We start from the raw sequence: 20,073 nt of genomic DNA, 5'->3' as shown, positions 1-20,073 counted from the left end.
TGTAGTATATCAAGGGTTTTTCGTTTAGAGAATTGGATTTTGTGTGATGCATCCAGATCTCATAAAAGTGAAATACATGAAGTTTAGAGTTGAGTGCATTATTATTATTATTATTATTATTATTATTATTATTATTATTATTATTATTATTATTTTATTATTTTTATTATTATTATTATTATTTTTATTATTATTATTATTATTATTATTATTATTATTATTATTATTATTATTATTATTATTATTATTATTATTATTATTATTATTATTATTATTGTTGTTGTAACAGCCTCAGTGGGTTTAGTTTCAAGGGTGGCACAAAAGATAACTGGCAGCCTCACACTTGTACATTACCTTCTCAAAGTATCAAAAGTGTTAAGCTTTAGTATGGGAGAATAGGGCCAAGGATCCCCAATCCTTCCTGTGTTTTGTCCTCTTCTGTCCTTGCAAATACCTCTTGTGTAGCCATGTTAGTGGATCCGTTCATAACTGTGGAGCCTGGCAGGCCTACAGAGGCATGTTTGGTGGTTATGCAGGCTGTGGAGGTCATTGAGGCTTTCCATGCGTAAATGAGGCAAACAAAGCATGGATTGGAATTGAGTTGTGAGCTGGCTTGACTTGGGAAGAGTGTCTCGTCTAAATCATGTTTGTGTAAATTTTCCAGAAAGTGCAACAAAGAGTGTCTAGATGATGAGCATGTATCAGTTTGTCAAAAAAGTAGACTGAAGCATACATAATTTTACTAAAGGAATTAACCTGAAATGGCAGCAGGATTATTTTGTAAAGATGCCTCTGCTTGAAATTCAAAACAAAGAGTGACATCATCCCAAGAGATGCAAATATAGACTGCTTGAGTTACCACCTTCCTCTTTAGCCTGCCGGTCTGTGTCCATCCTTCTAAGCAGCTGCTGAGGAGTGAGGCCAGACCAAGCAAGACATGCTGGCTCCAAATATTGCTTTCTTGTCTTTCTCTTGGTGTTGCTTGCCCTGTTACTGTGGGAAACACCTCAGTTATTAGTGTCTATAGTCTGTATTCTGAAACACTTCTGCATCCTCTCTTCACTATATTCCAAAGGCTCTAGTTGAAGCTGTATGGGGCTTTTAAGTGTGTTTTTATAGCTCTAATAACAGAATAACTCAATATATAAGGAGAAACAGTTTAGAGAATCCGACTTAATCATTTCCATTGGCTTTGAAGAGAGTTGAGATGTGAGAGCAAAGTGTTTCTGAATGTGTCTGTATCTCATCTGTTTGGTTCTGTCTTGGATGATCCTTGACTCTTCACAGATAGATTGTTTGCAAAGTTAAAGTGTGGACCATCACTGCTTGGTGGTGGTGGTGGTGGTATTTGGAGACTAAATTGGTGATAGCTTCATCATCAGTGCTGCCTAAAAAATATACCCACTGAAATTTTTTTTAGTTGAGGTTGTGTTGATAGATTAAAGGAATTTATGGGGAAATATACATTCATTGTTAAGTAGTGTTGTTATTTGTTTTTAATATTTTGCTCTTTTTTTTTTTTTTTTTTTTTTTCAATATATGTACACAGTAAGTTTTGTTATCCACATTTTCCATGTTATATTTATGTGGCTTGCTTAGGTATATACTGTTTATGAGTGTGTACAGTACATGTGTGTTTACAAGTTCACCCTTCACTTTTACATGTTATATTTTTGTGGTGCATTCAGCATTCAGCCCATCTCTTGCTTTGGTCTTGTGGCACGTCACAGTTATCAACACACTACAGGAACTCAGCAAATGCGTAACTCACTCAGCTGTAGAACAATCCCCAGAGTCCAGACACTGAGCACTGTATTGCTAAATGTTGTCTTATGAGTGTGATTTCCTGTCAGCAGGGATGGCTTGTCAGGTTCTTGTAGGTGTTTGTTCCTATTGATGATGGAGACTTTTTTTAATATCACTAGCAAGATGCAAACACCCTTGAAAACCTCAGTAATTCCATGAGTGTCCGTTGAAAGTATGTAAGAAGTTGAAACACTTCGAAATATGAACATAAAAATCAGAGAATAATAAGAAATAACGCTGAACTTAGTGTAAACTGCAAATTTAAGGTTTTTGTGGATTCAGTATTTAGTATTGTCTTTTTTCTGTTAACTATTACTTGAGATAAACAAACACTGTTGAATTGTGCTGTATGTAGTGAGCCTTGGCAGCTGCCATGTAACTGAATATGTATGGCAGTTTGTGAAAAGAAATTCTACTGTTATAGGTTTGGTCAAAGTCAAGATGGTGTCAATTTGACATTGTGATTATTGCAGTGCTTGGTGGTTTGTGGTGATGGTAGTAGTGCATCAGAGGTGAGGAACTTGTGAAATGTGTGGGGAAAAAACTGTTCCAAAAATGAATTCATGATAGTCAGTAAGATAAATTGAACACTTACTATCTCACAGTTCCTCTCATTGCATGAAGGAATGGATGCATGTCTGCTTGGCCTGGCCTGGCCATGTCAGCTCACTGTGCTTGCTTCCCATCTGTAATCCTCTACTTCTCCTTCACACCAGTCTGGCTCATGACCAATGATGGAAATACTTATGTCATTTCAGACCAATAGAAAGTAAACAAACTCTTCACCTAAACATACACACATGGTGAAGATGGTTAGTGTGTTATTGTAAGGCTTTGTTCAAGCATTGTATTGCTTATATGTTCAATGTTGTGTGGAACAAACCATTACACACACACACACACACACACACACACACACACACACACACACACACACACACACACACACACACACACACACACACACACACACACACACACACACACACACACAAAGGTGCAAAGGTCGTTTAGGGAGATAGTAAAAAAGCAGGAAGAGGAAAATAAAGGGATTATGCAGAGGGAAATGGTAAAGGCACTAAAGGAAAATGAGTATGTGGTGAGAGATATCGCTGAAAAGAAAAATGTGTGATCATAATAGGATTGAGGAGGAAACTAACAGGAACTGGCAGGACAGGAGGGATAAGGAAAATGACAGGATTAAGTCTTTACTGAACAAGATCTCTGTGGAAGAAGAGGACCTATATGCTGAGGTAGAAGAAAGTGTGAGATTGGGAGCTTTTGAGGAAGGCAAGAATAGACCATTAAAATTGAAATTAAAGTCTCAGGTGGCAGCGGAGGCCTTGTTGAGGAGGGCTTGGAAACTTAAGGACTCTGAGGAAACCAAAACAATTTACATAAGAAGAAATATGTCACAAGATGAGAGAATGAAAATGAAGGAGCTTGTAACTGAAGTGAAGGAGAGGAATGACGAAAGAACAGAGGAGGAAAAGACCAAGTTTTTTGGAGGATGAGAAATGGGAGGCTAAAGAAGTGGTGGATAAAACAGACGGAATAGGCATTACATGGAAGAATGAGACTAGGAATGGAATAAAAGTGACTTACACGAACATAGATGGATTTCTGTCTAAGAGGCTAGAATGTATGGATTACCTAAGAAATAACGAACCGGACATAATGTGTGTAGTGGAAACAAAGCTAAGGCCGAAATAAAGCTAGACTGGTTTGTTGTAAAACACTACAAAGTATGGAGAAATGATAGAAAAATAAAGGAGGTGGTGGTATAATGGTTCTTACTAAGGAAGATCTGATAGTGAAGGAGGTGAACTATAGTAAGAGAAATGAGGAAGTGATAAGTATGCTTATAACAGATGGCAAGAGGGACATTAATATTATAACAGTATACATACCACCCAGAACCAGTGCTTGGGAATATGAACAGTACCAAATGGTGATGAGAAATACTCTAGACAGAATGAAGCAAGAACTCATCAGAAAGGATAGAGTGATGATAGTTGGAGACTTTAATTGCAAAGAAATAGTGTGGGAAGACTACGAAGTGGTGAACGGTGGTGAGTGGGCAGAAGAATTGTTAAAGGTAGCAACAAATAACTTGATGACACAGTGGGTGAGATCACCAACAAGGTGCAGGGGACAAGATGTTGCAGCAAGGTTGGATTTGGTATTTACCAGGGGCATCTCTCTAAAAGAGGAAATTGAACATGAATGTCCCTTGGGGAAAAGCGATCATGATGTCCTAAGCTTTGAGCTGGATACAGAATTAAGCACGAATAAGATTGTGGAACGCAGGGAGGAAAAATTAAATTATACTAGGGCAAATTATAACCATATAAGGGAGTTCTTTAATGAAATTGACTGGTCCGTGGTATACCAGGAAAGGATATGCAATTGAAATACGATAAATTTATGGATTTGTATAACTCTGCTGTGAAAAAGTTTGTGCCATATTACAGAAAGAGGACTTTAAATAATAAACAGTGGTTTAATAGAAATTGTGAAGAAGCAAAAAAGAACAAAGAAAAGGCATGGAAGAAACTTAAGAAAAACAGTGATGTATTATCAAGAGAAGTCTACAAAACAGCAAGGAATAGATATGTTGAAGTAAGGAGAACAGCACAGAAGGAATATGAACAGAGGGTGGTGGAAAACTGTGATAGTGACCCAAAATGTTTTACAAATTCATAAATGGAAAACTAAATAAAAGGGAGGCAATAGAAAAGGTAAAAAACAGGGAAGAAGTATATGAAGATGCTGGAGATATAGCTGAAATTTTGAACGACAACTTTTGCAAAGTGTTTACAAAGGAGGAGCATTTTATGGGAGGAAGGCCTACGGAAATAAAGCAAATGCAGGACATCATGGTTACTAAGGAAGATGTAAGGAAAATTATAAGCAATCTGGATATTAATAAATCAATGGGGCCTGATGGCATATCTGGGAGGTTGCTAAATGAATGTAAGGATCAATTGTTGAACCCATATTTGATATTGTGGAAACCTCCATACGAACAGGATTAGTCCCGAAAGAGTGGAAAAGAGCTGACATTGTGCCTATATATAAGAATGGTAGTAGAATGGAACCGCTAAATTATAGACCAGTATCGTTGACTAGTATATTGTGCAAGGTATGTGAAGAAGTAATTAAAGCTAAGTGGAGTGAGTATCTAGAAAGTGAAAACATTCTGAGTGAAAGGCAGTTTGGTTTCAGAAAAGGAAGATCGTGTATCCAATTTATTATGTTTTTATTCAAGAGTGACTGACATACTACAACATAGAGAGGGATGGGTGGATGCTATCTACCTGGACTTGAGAAAGGCCTTTGATAAAGTACCACACAATAGACTGATGTGGAAACTAAAGATGATTGGAGGAGTAAATGATAAACTAGCAAAATGGATGGAAAATTACTTAATGGGAAGAGAAATGAGAACAGTGGTGAGAGGAAGGAAGTCCGAGTGGAAGAAGGTAACCAGTGGAGTTCCACAAGGGTCAGTGCTGGGTCCCATCATGTTTTTGATTTATGTTAATGATATGCCAGTAGGAATTGACAGTTACATGAACATGTTTGCGGACGATACTAAAATTATGAGGAGAGTAAAGAATGTGGAAGATTGTAACAAGTTACAGGAAGATCTTGATAAAATATATGAGTGGAGTAAGAGTGGCAGATGGAATTTAATATAGACAAGACCCATGTTATGAAAATGGGAAGAAGTAGATACAGACCAAACTGGGATTACAGGCTGGGTGATGAGAAAATTAAAGAGACCAATGAGGAGAAAGACTTAGGAGTAACCGTGCAAAACACTTTGTCACCGGAGAAACACATTAACAAGATTTTTTGGAAAACATACAACATGCTTCAAAATATTGGCCTTGCATTCCACTACCTAGATGAAGGAATGATGAAGAAGATATTATGTACCTTAATAAGACCCCAGTTAGAATATGCAGCATGTGTCTGGTCACGCATATGAAGAAAAATGTGAAGAAGGTAGAAAGGGTACAGAGGCTGGCAACAAGGATGGTACCAGGACTCAGGGAGTTAGACTATGAGGAAAGACTGAGGAAGCTGGGGCTGACCACATTAGAAGAGAGAAGAACAAGAGGAGACATGATAACTATGTATAAATTGGTGAACAAGATTGACATACTGGATAGAGAGTTGATAAAGGTGACCACAAGTAATCATCTCCGAGGACATGGAAAAAGCTAATAAAGGACATCTGTCTAAATGACGTGAGAAAATACAGTTTCCCGCATCGTAGCATTGATAAGTGGAATAAACTGAGCAGTGATGTCGTTGATGCGGTGTGTGTCAATCAGATGAAAGAGAGATATGACAGGAATGGACAAGGAGACAGGACACAGAGAGCTTAGCTCGGGCCCTGTAATACACAAATAGGTAAATACAAATAGGTAAATACACACACACACACACACACACACACACACACACACACACACACACACACACACATACAGAAAATCAATCAATGTGTGTTCACCTAGCAGTAAATAGGTGATGTAACTTGTGTGTGTGTGTTGTGTTGGTCTCAGTCTCCAAGATGTCATGAGCTCTGAGCTGTGTAATAAGACTGCACACACACACACACACACACACACACACACACACACACACACGGGACATCGTCGTCGCTGAGCTCCAGAGCAATCATCTCTAATTCTACAGTTACCATTGCCTAAGAGTAACCAAGGTGGGAAAGGAGCTTGTAATGTTTGTCCCGTCTCCATATAGTCATGTTAACTGTTGATTAGCAAAATAATGTCCAGGGAAGGTAAATATAAACTGTAGCCTGCGTTTGAGCCATCAGCTGGTTTGTTTACATCTGCGCAACATGGCGGCCGTGAACTCGAAAGATGAATCAGACTTCACAGGATTTCAAGGAATAATGGAGAAGAGCGCTTATGTGAAGAAAATTCTGGAGTTGGAAGGTAAAATTGAAAACTGTTTGAAAAGTATGGGGGCCTGGAAACGAGTTATGACAATGTAGAAAGAGTGTGCCGATATGAAGAAGGAAAATGAAGCACTGAAAGAGGAAGTTAAGCTAATTAAAGTGAATTGCGAAAAATGTGGAGAATCTCTAGGAAAAGTGATGGAGAAGCAGGCTGAATGGAAAAAGTCAGGAAGTGGAAAGAAAGGAGGTAAATTACAAAGTTGCAAGTCTGGAAAAGGAAATCAAAGAGTCTGGGAGAAAACTTTGGGCCTTGCTGAAATTATAGATCAACAGATCATAGAAGAGAAGATTGCTGAGAAAGTGGTGAAGGTTATTAAGTCAAATGAGACATTGGTGAGGGAAACTGTAGACAAAAAGAGATGTGTGGTGATATTTGGTGTGGAGGAGGATAAGACACCGAGTAAAATGGAGAGAGAGAAAACATAAAAAGGTGATAAATAATATCATTAATGTGGTGCAGGAGGAGGAAAAGACCTAGTACAAGAAATAGAGGACTTCCATAGAATTGGAAAGTTCACAAGAGAAGGTATGAGGCCAATAAGAATCAAACTTAAGTCACAAAAGGATGTAGATGAATTGGTGGAGAAGTCATGGAGGCTAGCCCAGCAGGAAACAACAAGGAAGATTTGGTTGAGAAGAGATCTCGGTGAAAAGGAAAGAGAAATGTTAAATGAGTTGAGAAAGGAGGCTTTGAAAAAAATGAAGAGAGGACAGAAGAGGAGAAGAAAGAGTTTTTCTGGAGAATCTTGGATATGAGACTGAGGAAGTGGTTCATAACCCAGAAAAGTACAGCAAGAAAGGACTAAAGAAACTTACGTATGAGCGAATGTAATGTATTCCAACATAAATGGAGTGATATCGGGATTTTAGAACTCAACGATTACTTGAGGACAAGAACCCAGATATTGTGGGTCTTACTGAAACAAAACTGAGAGAGGAGAAGACCTGATGATGGTTGGAGAAGGGAAATATAATGTTTGGAAAAGAAATAGAGTAGGTAAGATGGGAGGAGGAGTGATGTTGCTGGTTAAAAAAGATATAAAGGTGGATCAAGTGAAAGAAGGTATGGGAAAGGCAGAAGTGCTAAAGATCAGAGCAGAAACTAATGAAGGAAAAAGAGGCACTACATAGTGGTGTACGTACCACCTAAGACAAATGCATGGTCAGTACAGGAATATGAAGAAATGATAAGTGATACAGGAACATGTCTGGAAGAAATGTTGGGTGGCTGTGAACGAACTATAATGATGGGAGATTTTAATTGTAAAGAGGTGTGTTGGGAGGACTGGTCAATGGAAGGATCAGAGACAACATGGGGAAATACACTATTGACACTGGCAATGGAAAATGTGTTAACTCAGTGGGTCAAAGAAGATACTAGGTTTGGAGGAGAGGGAGCATCGTCAAGACTGGACTTGGTCTTTAGTACAGAGCCAATGGTCATTGAGGAGATGAGGGTGGAGTGCCCTTTAGCAAAGAGTGATCATGCAGTTTTGGAGTTCAAGGTGATAGATGAAGAGAAATCTAGAAGAAATGAAGAATATAAAGTGGGAAGATGGAATTATGCCAAGACAGATTTTGGAAACCTAAAGAAATTCTTTCAAGAGACAAATTGGATGAAATTCAAGAGTGCTAAGGAGCAAATGAAAAGTGGAAGGAATTTATAAAAATATACAAAGAAGGTGAGAAAAATTTGTACCAATAAGACAACATAGAGAAGTTGGAAAGCAGGACTGGTTTAACGATAGATGTGAAAAGGCTAGAACAAGAAAAGAGGATGCATGGAAGAGGTGGAGAAGGAAAAGACGGATTAAGCAGTGGGAAAGTTACAAAAGAGCAAGAAATGAATATGTGTTGATTAGAAGAGAAGAAAGAAAGAAACAAGAAAAGGATATAATTGATAAATGTAAAGACCAACCAAGGCTTTTTACAGACATGTGAACAACAACATCAAAAATAGAGAAAGTATTGAAAGTTTAGAAGTAAATGGAGTATGCAGTGAAGATCCCAGGAAATGGCAGAGGCTATGAATGGATGCTTTCGGAAGGTATTCACAAAGGAGACTGCTTTTGACAAACCACTGGTAATGGAACAGAAAGGGATTATGAAGGAGTTTCAAGTAACTGTGGAGGAGATCAAGAATATGATGGGGAGTTTAGAAGTGAGAAAAGCTGTGGGACCTGATGGGGTATCAGGATGGATTTTAAGAGAATGCAGGAGCAACTGGCAGAAAAAGTTTGTGAAGTAATTGATGCCTCATTAAGGGAAGGTGTAGTGCCCCAAGACTGGAAAAGAGCTAACATTGTCCCAATCTATAAATCAGGTAACAAGAGAGACCCATTGAACTATAGACCAGTGTCACTTACAAGTGTGGTAGCTAAGATGTGTGAGAGGGTGGTGAAGAATAGATGGACAGACTTCTTGGAGAAAAATGACATACTTTGTGAGTGTCAATTTGGTTTTAGAAAAGGGCGTTCATGCGACAAACCTGATATGTTACTATTCGAGGGTGATAGATGTAATACAGGAAAGAGATGGTTGGGCTGATGGAATATATCTGGATTTAAAAAGGCCTTTGATAAGGTACCACACGGAGACTGATCTGGAAACTTGAAATGGTAGGAGGAGTGCATGGCAGTTTACTAAAATGGATGGAAGACTTTTGGTAGGAAGAGAAATGAGAACAATAATTAAGGACAGACCATCAGAATGGGGCTTGGTGGAGAGTGGAGTTCCACAGGGATCAGTGTTGGCACCAGTAATGTTCGCGGTCTACATAAATGACATGGTGGATGGGGTGTCCAGTTATGTGAGCCTATTTGCAGACGATGCAAAATTGTTAAGAAAAGTGAGATGTGACAAAGATTGCGAACTACTCCAGGAAGACTTGGACAGAATATGGAAATGGAGCTGTACATGGCAAATGGAGTTCAACACGACAAAATGCAAGAAAATAGAGTTTGGCAAGAGTGAAAGAAGAATCAGGAGTATGTACAAGATAGGAAATGAAGACATAAAACCAGTCATGAAGAAAAAGACCTTGGGGTGACAATTACCAATGACCTATCGCCAGAGAGACATATAAACAAAATAATTGGAGAAGTATTGAACTTATTGAGGAACATAAGAGTGGCGTTCGTATATTTAGATGAAGAAATGATGAAGAAAATAATTACTGCAATGATAAGACCGAGGCTTGAATATGCAACAATACAGTGGGCTCGAACTTAAAGAAACACATAAGGAAACTAGAGAAAGTACAGAGGGCTGCAACAAAATGGTGCCTGACTTAAGAGATTTGACTTATGAAGACAGACTGAAAAGAATGCAACTTCCGACCCTGGAAAACAGAAGAGAAAGGGGAGACCTGATAGCAATATACAGAGTGATGATTGGCATGGAAAAATGGATAGGGAAGATCTGTGTATGTGGAATGAAAGAATGTCGAGAGGGCATGGGAAAAAACTAAAATGGCCACTTATAGGAGAGATGTGAAAAATATAGCTTCCCTCATAGAAGGGTGGAAGCATGGAATAGTTTAGACGTGGAAGTGGTCAACGCAAGGAATATTCATGATTTTAAGAAAAAGCTGGACATTAATAGATATGGAGACGGGACAACACGAGCATAGCTCTTTTCCGTATGTTACAATTAGGTAAATACAATTAGGTAAATACACACACACACACACACACACACACACACACACACACACACACACACACACACACACACACACACACACACACACACACACACACACACACACACACAAAGCCCAGGCCCTGTAAAACTACAACTAGGTAAATACACACACACACACACACACACACACACACACACACACACGTAGCCCCTGTTCACCTAGCAGTGAGTAGGTACGGGATGTAAATCGAGGAGTTGTGACCTTGTTGTCCCGGTGTGTGGTGTGTGCCTGGTCTCAGACCTATCCCAAGATCGGAAATAATGAGCTCTGAGCTCGTTCCGTAGGGTAATGTCTGGCTGTCTCGTCAGAGACTGCAGCAGATCAAACAGTGAATTACACACACACACACACACACACACCAAGGAATTTAAGTCAATATGAAATAAGGATTTACAAAAAAGATGTAATTTTCTAAGTGGAGAAGTGGATCATTGGGTGCATTACCAGAGGAGGTGGTGTGTGGAAATATTTTACATAGGTAGCTATGTCAAACAAAAATATGACAGTCATCTTTTATGAAACATGACACAGCAATCCTCAATTGTCCCATAAAGACCAATATGTCTACATTTAAGGCCAGCAGTCCCTCATGGGGTATGCCAAACACGACATGCCACACACACATACAAGACAAATAAGTTTCATTTAAACCTGTTGACATCTAAACAGATAGATAGATTATATAGTGGAACCAGACTAATGTGGTACCCGGGGTGTTGGCTGTATCTCTCTGTGCTATTACCACCTCAACCCATGTGGGGCCTGACCTGACAGTGGCCAGGATGGCTTAGCCCATGAAATTCACGTGTCAAGGACATGGGTGGCAGCATTGCTCAGCCTCCACACCTTGCCAGGTGTGCCGGAAGATTATAAAGTGTTATTTGCTCCATTATCATATTGAAAGACATTGAAAAGAATCATGTATTCATATATAACTACTTATAATTTTGGAATGATTGAGGTAAAGAATGACAGTAAGAGAGAGAGAGAGAGAGAGAGAGAGAGAGAGAGAGTGTTCCTATGCCTATTGACTGTGAACGCGACACCAATGTGGGACAGAAAGATGCAGGGGCTCGAGTACCAAATGAGTCTGGTTTCACTATGCCATGTTAACACACATGCTAATGAGGCTGGCCATGGTAGGCAGTGTGGATGCCTTTAGTGCTGGGTCTATGGTGTATTGCTGTGGCTGTTGTTTGGCTCATATGTGTCATCTCCTAGCTGTGTTGTGCTGTGTTGAATTACCATCATCCTGAAATTCCAGGGTTTTGTTATATTGATGAAGGTTGAGCATCTTGGAATGTGTGCTTTTATGGAACTCTTTTTCCAGTTGTTTCATGTCAGCTTGTCATATTTTCTTTAGTGTTGGCATTTAAGAAGCTTCTATAGGTGAGCACCGTTCAGTGTGTGTTTGTCTGCTGTAATGTTCCTGTGGGCTGTCACTCAGTTCTTACATGCTGTCCTCTGTTGTGTCACGCATGTCTCTTTCATATTTGTTCTTCGGTATTTTCATTCTACAAGTTCATTTTAAGGATGAGCGCCACAAAATGCTTGCTTCCCTGCAATTGTCATGTGTTATTCAGTACCTCCTCTCCTTTGTTGTGTCATATGTGTGTCTTTGTGTTTTCTTCAGTGTTTGTATTTTGTAACTTGTAAGTCCATTGTATAGGGGAGCATTGTTTTTTTTAACCTTCCTGTTTGTTGTCATTCATTCCTTGCTTCTTCTCCTGTGTTGTCTTGTATGCTTATGTGTTGTGTTTTCTTCAGTGTTTGCATTTCACCCGTGGCACATCAGATGATCATTAGTTTTAGATTTCCTTAGGCTGAAATAGTTGGTGTAGGAGTTGGAATATACAGTAATTGTTGCACCGTAAAGAACTGAAGGGCTGAATGAACATTTTGGCACCTATTTGATGGCTGTTTTGTTTTTCTTATATATATCCTGTAATGTCTTGTGTATGTTCCAATTGAAAAGTTAAGGGATGAATATTTCTTGAGTTGTGTGACTTTATCAGCATGTGTTATATGCATAATCTACTTGTGTTTTCTTCCTTTGTATTCTGTGCTATTTTGTTTTGCTATCCTTCACTTTATAAGGCAAGCTAAATGATACTCCTTGCCACCTCTCATCTGCACCTATTGTTTGTATTTTCAGCACTTGTATATTCTTCCCATGTATCTTGTGTATTGTATTGTGTGTACATTATGCTAAGCACCAAGCTTTCTTCTTCCTCTTTGCCACCTCTCATCTGCACCTGTTGAGTGTCTTACCAGCTTGCATCTTCCCTTGTATCATGTGTTGTGTTACCCATACAGCACAGGATAACTTGCGGAATGGTCATCTACAACACTCCACTCCCATGCCCTTGTCTCAGTCACTTGTGTGTTATCTTGCACCTCTTTTGCCTGCTTCTCTCTTCCCCCCACTTTGCCTTCCCCCCTCCCCTGCGAAATGATCCATGCTAATTTCCAGGGCGTTATATGGGTGGGTCAGGTGGATTTCGTGATGACCCATGGAGAAGGGATCGTGACGGCCCAAGTCGTGGCTCTGATTCGGGACCAAGAGAACGCCCCAAGTGAGTAGCTGCTGTCTTACTTACTGACTTGTATTCCTGTGTTCTGCCTGGGAATTGTGTGTGCTTTGGTATTTTCTCTGCTTATAGGGAGAGTGAAAGATGAAGTCAGTTAAAATGAAAGTCTTTAAGAGTTTGGATATTTTCTTTGCTTAGTTGTGGCTGCTCTCATTCCATTTTGCCTTCTACCATTATCTTTCTCGTCTCTTACTCTCAGTCATCTCTCTCACCCATCTGTCTTTCATAACTGTTCTTTTTTTTCCATGTCTTTTCTTCACCTTTCCATCTCATTATTCCCTTGTCACATTCACTCATTCCTTCTCCATTCCTTCAGGTTCTGTCACATTAATTTTCTTACATCCATCACCTTCCCCTCATTCTTTCACTCTCATTCCATCTTCATTTTGTCATCCCATTCACCATTCCTTAATTCCTTCCCTCACTCAGTCATCCTCTTACCGTTCCCTAATTCCTTTCCTCATCGTATTATTCCTTTTATTTTCTCATCTTGTTCACTGTCACTCCTTCCTCACCTCAGGCTGCAGTTGATCCCAAGGAGCAGAGGCCCAGAGGCTGAGGAGAAGAAGGATGCTGGAGGTGGAGCTGCCAGTGGTGGTGGTGGTGGAGGAGGTAGTGCTGGGGGAGGAGCTAGTGGAGGAGGAGGAGGAGGTGGTGTTGGTGGAGGAAGTGGAGGTGGAGGAAGTGGAGGTGGAGGAAGTGGAGGTGGAGGAAGTGGAGGTGGAGGAAGTGGAGGTGGAGGAGGAGGAGGAGGAGGAGGAGGAGGAGGAGGAGGTGGAGGTGGATCCAGTATCTTCGGCGCTGCCCGACCAGTGGACACAGCTTCAAGGGAGAAGGAGATAGAACAGAAGCTCCATGGAAGAGAGCTACCAAGGAGGTTAGTATGTCGTGGATGACCTTAGTACAACATAGAAACACTGAGATAATCTGTAGTTGAGATAAGTTTGAAGGTTTTCAGTGTAATATGCAATAATTCACAGCACTACCAAGCAATGGGGAGATAGATTTTAGCTTTTTCAATATGGTATTCAATGATTCACAAAACCAAAAAATAATATTTGGAGTTTAAAGCATTTGCAAAAAAGATGGGGAGAGAAATGAATAGATTTTGCAGTTTGTAGTCAGTTCAGTGTTTGGTGATGAGTGTAGATATCTCAGTGTGGTTAGTGTTCCAGGATGTGTGAAGTACAAGTGCAAGGGTTTAGACAGAAGAGGCTGTAGCTGGGGATTGACCCTCTAGCCACAACAAAACACAGTGCCTTGCATGTTATGAGAACTGAAGGCTAGACCAGAACAAAGTATGTATAGGGTCCTGAATGTTGTAGGGAATTGAAATAAAAGTGCCATACATACTTGTTACAAACATAATGATCATCAGACCCTAAGATCAGTTTTTGTGGAACTTGTGCCCTCACTTAGCACAACTACTGCTGACACCAACTTCTTTATTCATATAGTTAAGTTTGAACAAAAGAGAGTTGAACAAAAAATAAAAATTTAAGTTTGATGCAGATAGATTTAGGAATGAGAGAGGAAGACATTGGTTCCTTACTGTGTTTTTAGCAGAATAACCTTACAACATGGATCCATATGGGAAAAGTGAGGGAATGGCCTGCTTGTCAGAATTATGGGAGTGTTTGCTGCAGACTGCCAGAGATTTTTAATTTGATTTTAGGTAATAGCTAATGAGCTGTTTGAGGTTTTACACTATGACATTGATAGTGATTACTTTTAGATTTTATTGCATAATTTTGACACAGAAAAGAAAAAAAGAACTTGAAAATATCAGACAGTTACAGTGGAGTATGTTGACATGGTGTGTCTATGACACAGCTGTTGTATCTGTCACTCATCCATGCTTGAATTACAGAGCCTCAAAATGCACATGTGTATACAGTAGAACAATTTCTATCTAGAATAACTTGTACTTTTGTCTCTAGCGATATTTACAAAAACTTGTGCTATGTACTGTATATTTGATTTGAATGGTGATAATCATGAACAAATAATAACAAGTTTTTCTCTTACAAAAACAGAGATGGAGGTGGAGGAGACAGAGGGGAAAGAGGTGGTGGAGACAGAGGAGAAAGGGGTGGTGGAGAACGAGGAGGAGAACGAGGTGGAGAAAGAGGAATAGAACGAGGTGGAGAAAGAGGAATAGAACGAGGTGGAGAAAGAGGAATAGAACGAGGTGGAGAACGAGGTGGAGAAAGAGGAATAGAACGAGGTGGAGAAAGAGGAATAGAACGAGGTGGAGAAAGAGGAATAGAACGAGGCGGAGAACGAGGTGGAGAAAGAGGAATAGAACGAGGCGGAGAACGAGGTGGAGAAAGAGGAATAGAACGAGGCGGAGAACGAGGTGGAGAAAGAGGAATAGAACGAGGCGGAGAACGAGGTGGAGAAAGAGAACGAGGTGGAGAAAGAGAGCGAGGTGGAGAAAGAGAACGAGGTGGAGAAAGAGAGCGAGGTGGAGAAAGAGAGCGAGGTGGAGAGAGAGAGCGAGGTGGAGGAGGAGGAGGTGGTGGTGGTGGTGGTGGTGGCGGTGGCGGTGGCATCTTTGGAGCAGCCCGACCTGTGGACACGGCCGCCCGGGAGCGACAGATTGAGGAGAAGCTGAGGAAGATGGAGCCATCTGTGAAGTAAGTGTTGTGGTGCAGGAGTGAAGAGGTGGTCTGGTCCGGTCCTGGTGGTGACTTACTCTCTTTCAGTTAGATGCCATTTTCATCAGGTTGTGACAGAATGTACTGCCTGGTTGCTGCTCTTTAGGATTTGCTAATCCTAGTTTTAGTCTCATTCACTACTACAATTTCCAGAGCCTAGGAAACTCATTGTATCTTCCTTGGCATGATAAGCGTTCCTGTCATCTCCAGAGTTCCTTTAGTGTACACAAATTATGAAGAACAAACTCATTAACCCCTTCAGTACCAGGCCACGTTTTTCATATTTATTGTGTTTTTTTTTATAGCTTCAGGAACTTATGTAGAGATTAAAATAGTGAAGACTCTGGCCGTTGATCTTCTGACCTTCATAGACCCTTCCTAATGTAAATAAAATTGTCTAATTAAACCCAAAACTCAAGGTAAAAAATATGACCCAGTACTGAAGGGGTTAAAGTGTGAAATTGCAATAGTATCAATAAGTAATTCAACTTTACCACAAGCCACAGGGTGTAATAAGATGACTCACATATTTAACCTTTGCTTTGCCATGGCTTCCTTTACTCAATGAGAGTCACTTGAGGTACTATTGGCAAAACTGTTATCTTATACATGTATAGTAAATGCTTGAGAAAAACACAAGGCTGGTGAACTATTTTGACAGTGTACAAGAGTCTAAATCTTCAAATGAAACACACACACACACACACACACACACACACACACACACACACACACACACACACACACACACACACACACACACACACACACACACACACACACACACACACACACACACACACACACACACACACACACACACACAGTGGTTAGAGCTCTGGCTTCACAAGCCAGGGACGAGTTCGATTCCCGGTCGGGTGGAGATATTTGGGTGTGTCTCCTTTCACGTCTTAGCCCCTGTTCACCTAGCAGTGAGTAGGTACGGGATGTAAATCGAGGAGTTGTGACCTTGTTGTCCCGGTGTGTGGTATGTTCCTGGTCTCAGGCCTATCCAAAGATCGGAAATAATGAGCTCTGAGCTTGCTCCGTAATGGTAACGTCTGTCTGTCTCGTCAGAGACTGCAGCAGATCAAACAGTGAAACACACACACACACACACACACACACACACACACACACACACACACACACACACACACACACACACACACACACACACACACACACACACACACACACACACACACACACACACACACACACAGCGTAATGTAGTGGTTAGCACACTCGACTCACAATCGAGAGGGCCAGGTTCGAGTCAGTGGCGGCGAGGCAAATGGGCAAGCCTCTTAATGTGTGGCCCCTGTTCACCTAGCAGTAAATAGGTACGGGATGTAACTCGAGGGGTTGTGGCCTAGCTTTCCTGGTGTGTAGAGTGTGTTATGGTCTCAGTCCTACCCGAAGATCGGTCTATAAGCTCTGAGCTCGCTCCGTAATGGGGAAAACTGGTGAGGTGACCAGCAGACGACCTAGGTGAATTACACACACACACACACACACACACACACACACACACACACACACACACACACACACACACACACACACACACACACACACACACACACACACACACACACACACACACACACACACACACACACACACACACACACACACACACACACACACACACACACACACACACACACACACACACACACACACACACACACACACACACACACACACACACACACACACACACACACACACACACACACAGTGGTGGTTGCACACTCGACTCACAATCAGGGGCCAGGTTCGAGTCAGTGGCAGGCAAATGGGCAACCTCTTAATGTGGCCCCTGTTCACCTAACAGTAAATAGGTACGGATGTAACTCGAGGGGTTGTGGCCTAGCTTTCCTGGTGTGTAGAGTGTGTATGGTCTCAGTGCATTTCTTTCACTCAGATGCATTCCATGTTGAAGTTTCCTCAAATAGGGGATGTGTGTAAGGTGAAAGTCTATCTATCTACTTTGAGTGAGCCATTGGGAAAGGTATTTGAATGAGTGTGGATTGAGGAGGAAAATGAGAATGAATGTGAGTAGTCATGGAGTTGTTGATAGTTGGGTCTTAGGAGGATGAAGGTACAGCTCTACTCAAAATTCATATTACCTCAGTCTCAAATCCTTTAGTCATTGAATTTATTTGCAAGGTTGTCAGCCAGTGCATCAGGGAACTCGAGATTTAGGATAAGTGTACAATACCAAGGGAGTGTTCAGTGTATGTCACTTGTCTTCTGGTTGTGACTATTCCATTCCTTTCTACCTTCTTTAGCTAGCAGGGAAGGCAAATATTACCATGTTCCATTTGCATTTTCAAGTATATTTTAAGTTTAGGAGCATAGTTTTTGCTTTCAAATAGAAGAGAAAAATGTTTGAGCATTATGTTTTTGTGTGATTTTAGTTTGATTTGAACTTTTCTGCATATAGTAAACGAGCAGTTGATCTAAGTTTCATCTGTCCAATGAAGAATTTACTATCATACACCAACAGTGCAATATGATAGTCTTTTACATTTTTATTGTGGTATAAATCTTTGTTTATTAATTTTATTTGTTTTTAAAAAGTGACTTTTCACAAATTGGAAAGACAACAAAAATGTAGCTGTGCTGAATTAATCATTGTTCTCACCATCAGCTCTTTTAGAGAAGAATTTACTCTGACTACCCAAATGTAAAATGATAATTTGTAACACACTCAAAAAGTGTTGTGACACATCCAGCACAGAACAGACTGACTCCAAGGACAGGTCCATTGATAACAGGATGCTCATGTGTGTTTAGTTGTTATGCTTGCATGAATCAAGTGAGCAAAATTTGCAAATCAAGAAAGTCAAGCAACACAGAGTTAGCTAGATCAATCTACTAGTTATAGTCACTACTTTTTCCATACATGAGACTGCTGAGTCCTATTTGCCAACCTACACACTGACTTGCTCACAAATCCTGCTAGGGCTGCTGTAAGACTCTTCAGACCTCACTGTAATGCAACATTTTTGAGGGAATGTACATTCTTATCATGGTACAAACCTGTTCATTGTGACATGTTCTGGTGTCCAGAGATGAGCCGCCGCGCCGCTACACCCGTGAAGACGGCATGAGGGACATCAGGAGAGATGAGGGCACCAGGGACATCAGGCGAGATGAGGGCACCAGGGACATCAGGCGAGATGAGGGCACCAGGGACATCAGGCGAGATGAGCGCAACAGGGACATAAGGAGAGATGATCGGCAAGATGACCGCAGGGATGACAGGCGAGATGATCCCCGGGATAGGGATGGCCCTCACAGTAACAGGGATGACATGAGGGACAGGGATTGCTCCAGGGACAGCGAGAGGAGTGGTGGGCCCACCCCCAACAGGGACCGCAGGGGACCTCCAGTGAAGGATACATCCAATGAGAAGGTAGGAATGTGTGGCTTGTGAATTGTGTTTATTGTGACTGTACTAATAGAACATAGTAAGTAATGGTTCACAAATAGTGGGGTAGATGAATGGAATAATGAAGTAATCCAGTCATTAGAGAGTTTTAAAAGATCAGACGTGGATGGTAGTTGGAAATAGGTTGGTATGAGAACTGCCACATGCCTGATGGCTTCTCACAGTTTCCCTTGTTTTCTTGTGTTCTGATATTGTGATGTTTGGTTGAAAAATTAGAAAGTGTGAGTGAGCCATTGGGATAGATGTGTGAGTGAGTGTGCATTTAATAGGTAAGTGACAATGAATGAGAGTAGTCATGGAGTTGTTGTTAGTGGGTCTTAGGAGGGTGAAGGTGGGATTGAATGGTGGCTGATAGAGTTTGAAAAGGCTTGTATAATGGGATGAGCTCCATTCATTTTTGCTTTTCAGATCTTTGATAGAAGTAATTAACTTGGGTAATTATTTGTCCCTTGTCCCTTCAGAGCCTTGATACTTATAGCAAATTTGCACCACTATTTCTGAATCATGTCAAGTTGCCTCTTTTGAGCCCCCTTGTCTTTCTAGATCCTAGATAAAAGTAACAACTTATGCTATTATTATTTAACCAAATCAAGTTTTATCTTTTAATTTTCCTTTACTCTTCCAGATCCTTGATACCACCAACAAGTTTGCCAGCCTTGATTTTGAGGCTGAGGATTAGGAGCTCAAAGCTACATAGTGTGCAAGGCAGGCCAGAGCTATCTAGCCTGCAGGCGTTCCAGAGTGTGTGGCTGCCTCTCTGACGGCCTCTCACTGACCTCCCCGGCACGGTCCTCGCCACCAGCTCAGCGACAGACACCCTGTGGTGGCCACCAGTATCCCCGGCC

At 40.9% G+C, this 20,073-nt stretch overlaps 1 protein-coding gene across 1 annotated transcript in view; it reads left to right on the top strand.

Moving 5' to 3' along the window:
• The window catches only part of LOC123502050 (uncharacterized PE-PGRS family protein PE_PGRS20-like), a 34,108-nt gene extending 14,895 nt beyond the window's left edge, over nt 1-19,213 (top strand). The window contains exons 9-13 of the mRNA XM_045251202.1: nt 12,985-13,087; nt 13,623-13,979; nt 15,139-15,190; nt 15,536-15,741; nt 18,847-19,213. Coding sequence (XP_045107137.1) covers nt 12,985-13,087; nt 13,623-13,979; nt 15,139-15,190; nt 15,536-15,741; nt 18,847-19,213 — 1,085 coding nt within the window. The remainder of the gene's footprint in view (nt 1-12,984; nt 13,088-13,622; nt 13,980-15,138; nt 15,191-15,535; nt 15,742-18,846) is intronic.
• The last annotated feature ends 860 nt before the right edge of the window (nt 19,214-20,073 follow it).

This window comes from Portunus trituberculatus, chromosome 10 (assembly GCF_017591435.1).
Source record: "Portunus trituberculatus isolate SZX2019 chromosome 10, ASM1759143v1, whole genome shotgun sequence".
NCBI lineage: Eukaryota > Metazoa > Arthropoda > Malacostraca > Decapoda > Portunidae > Portunus > Portunus trituberculatus.
This window is presented reverse-complemented; position numbering and strand designations above follow the sequence as displayed.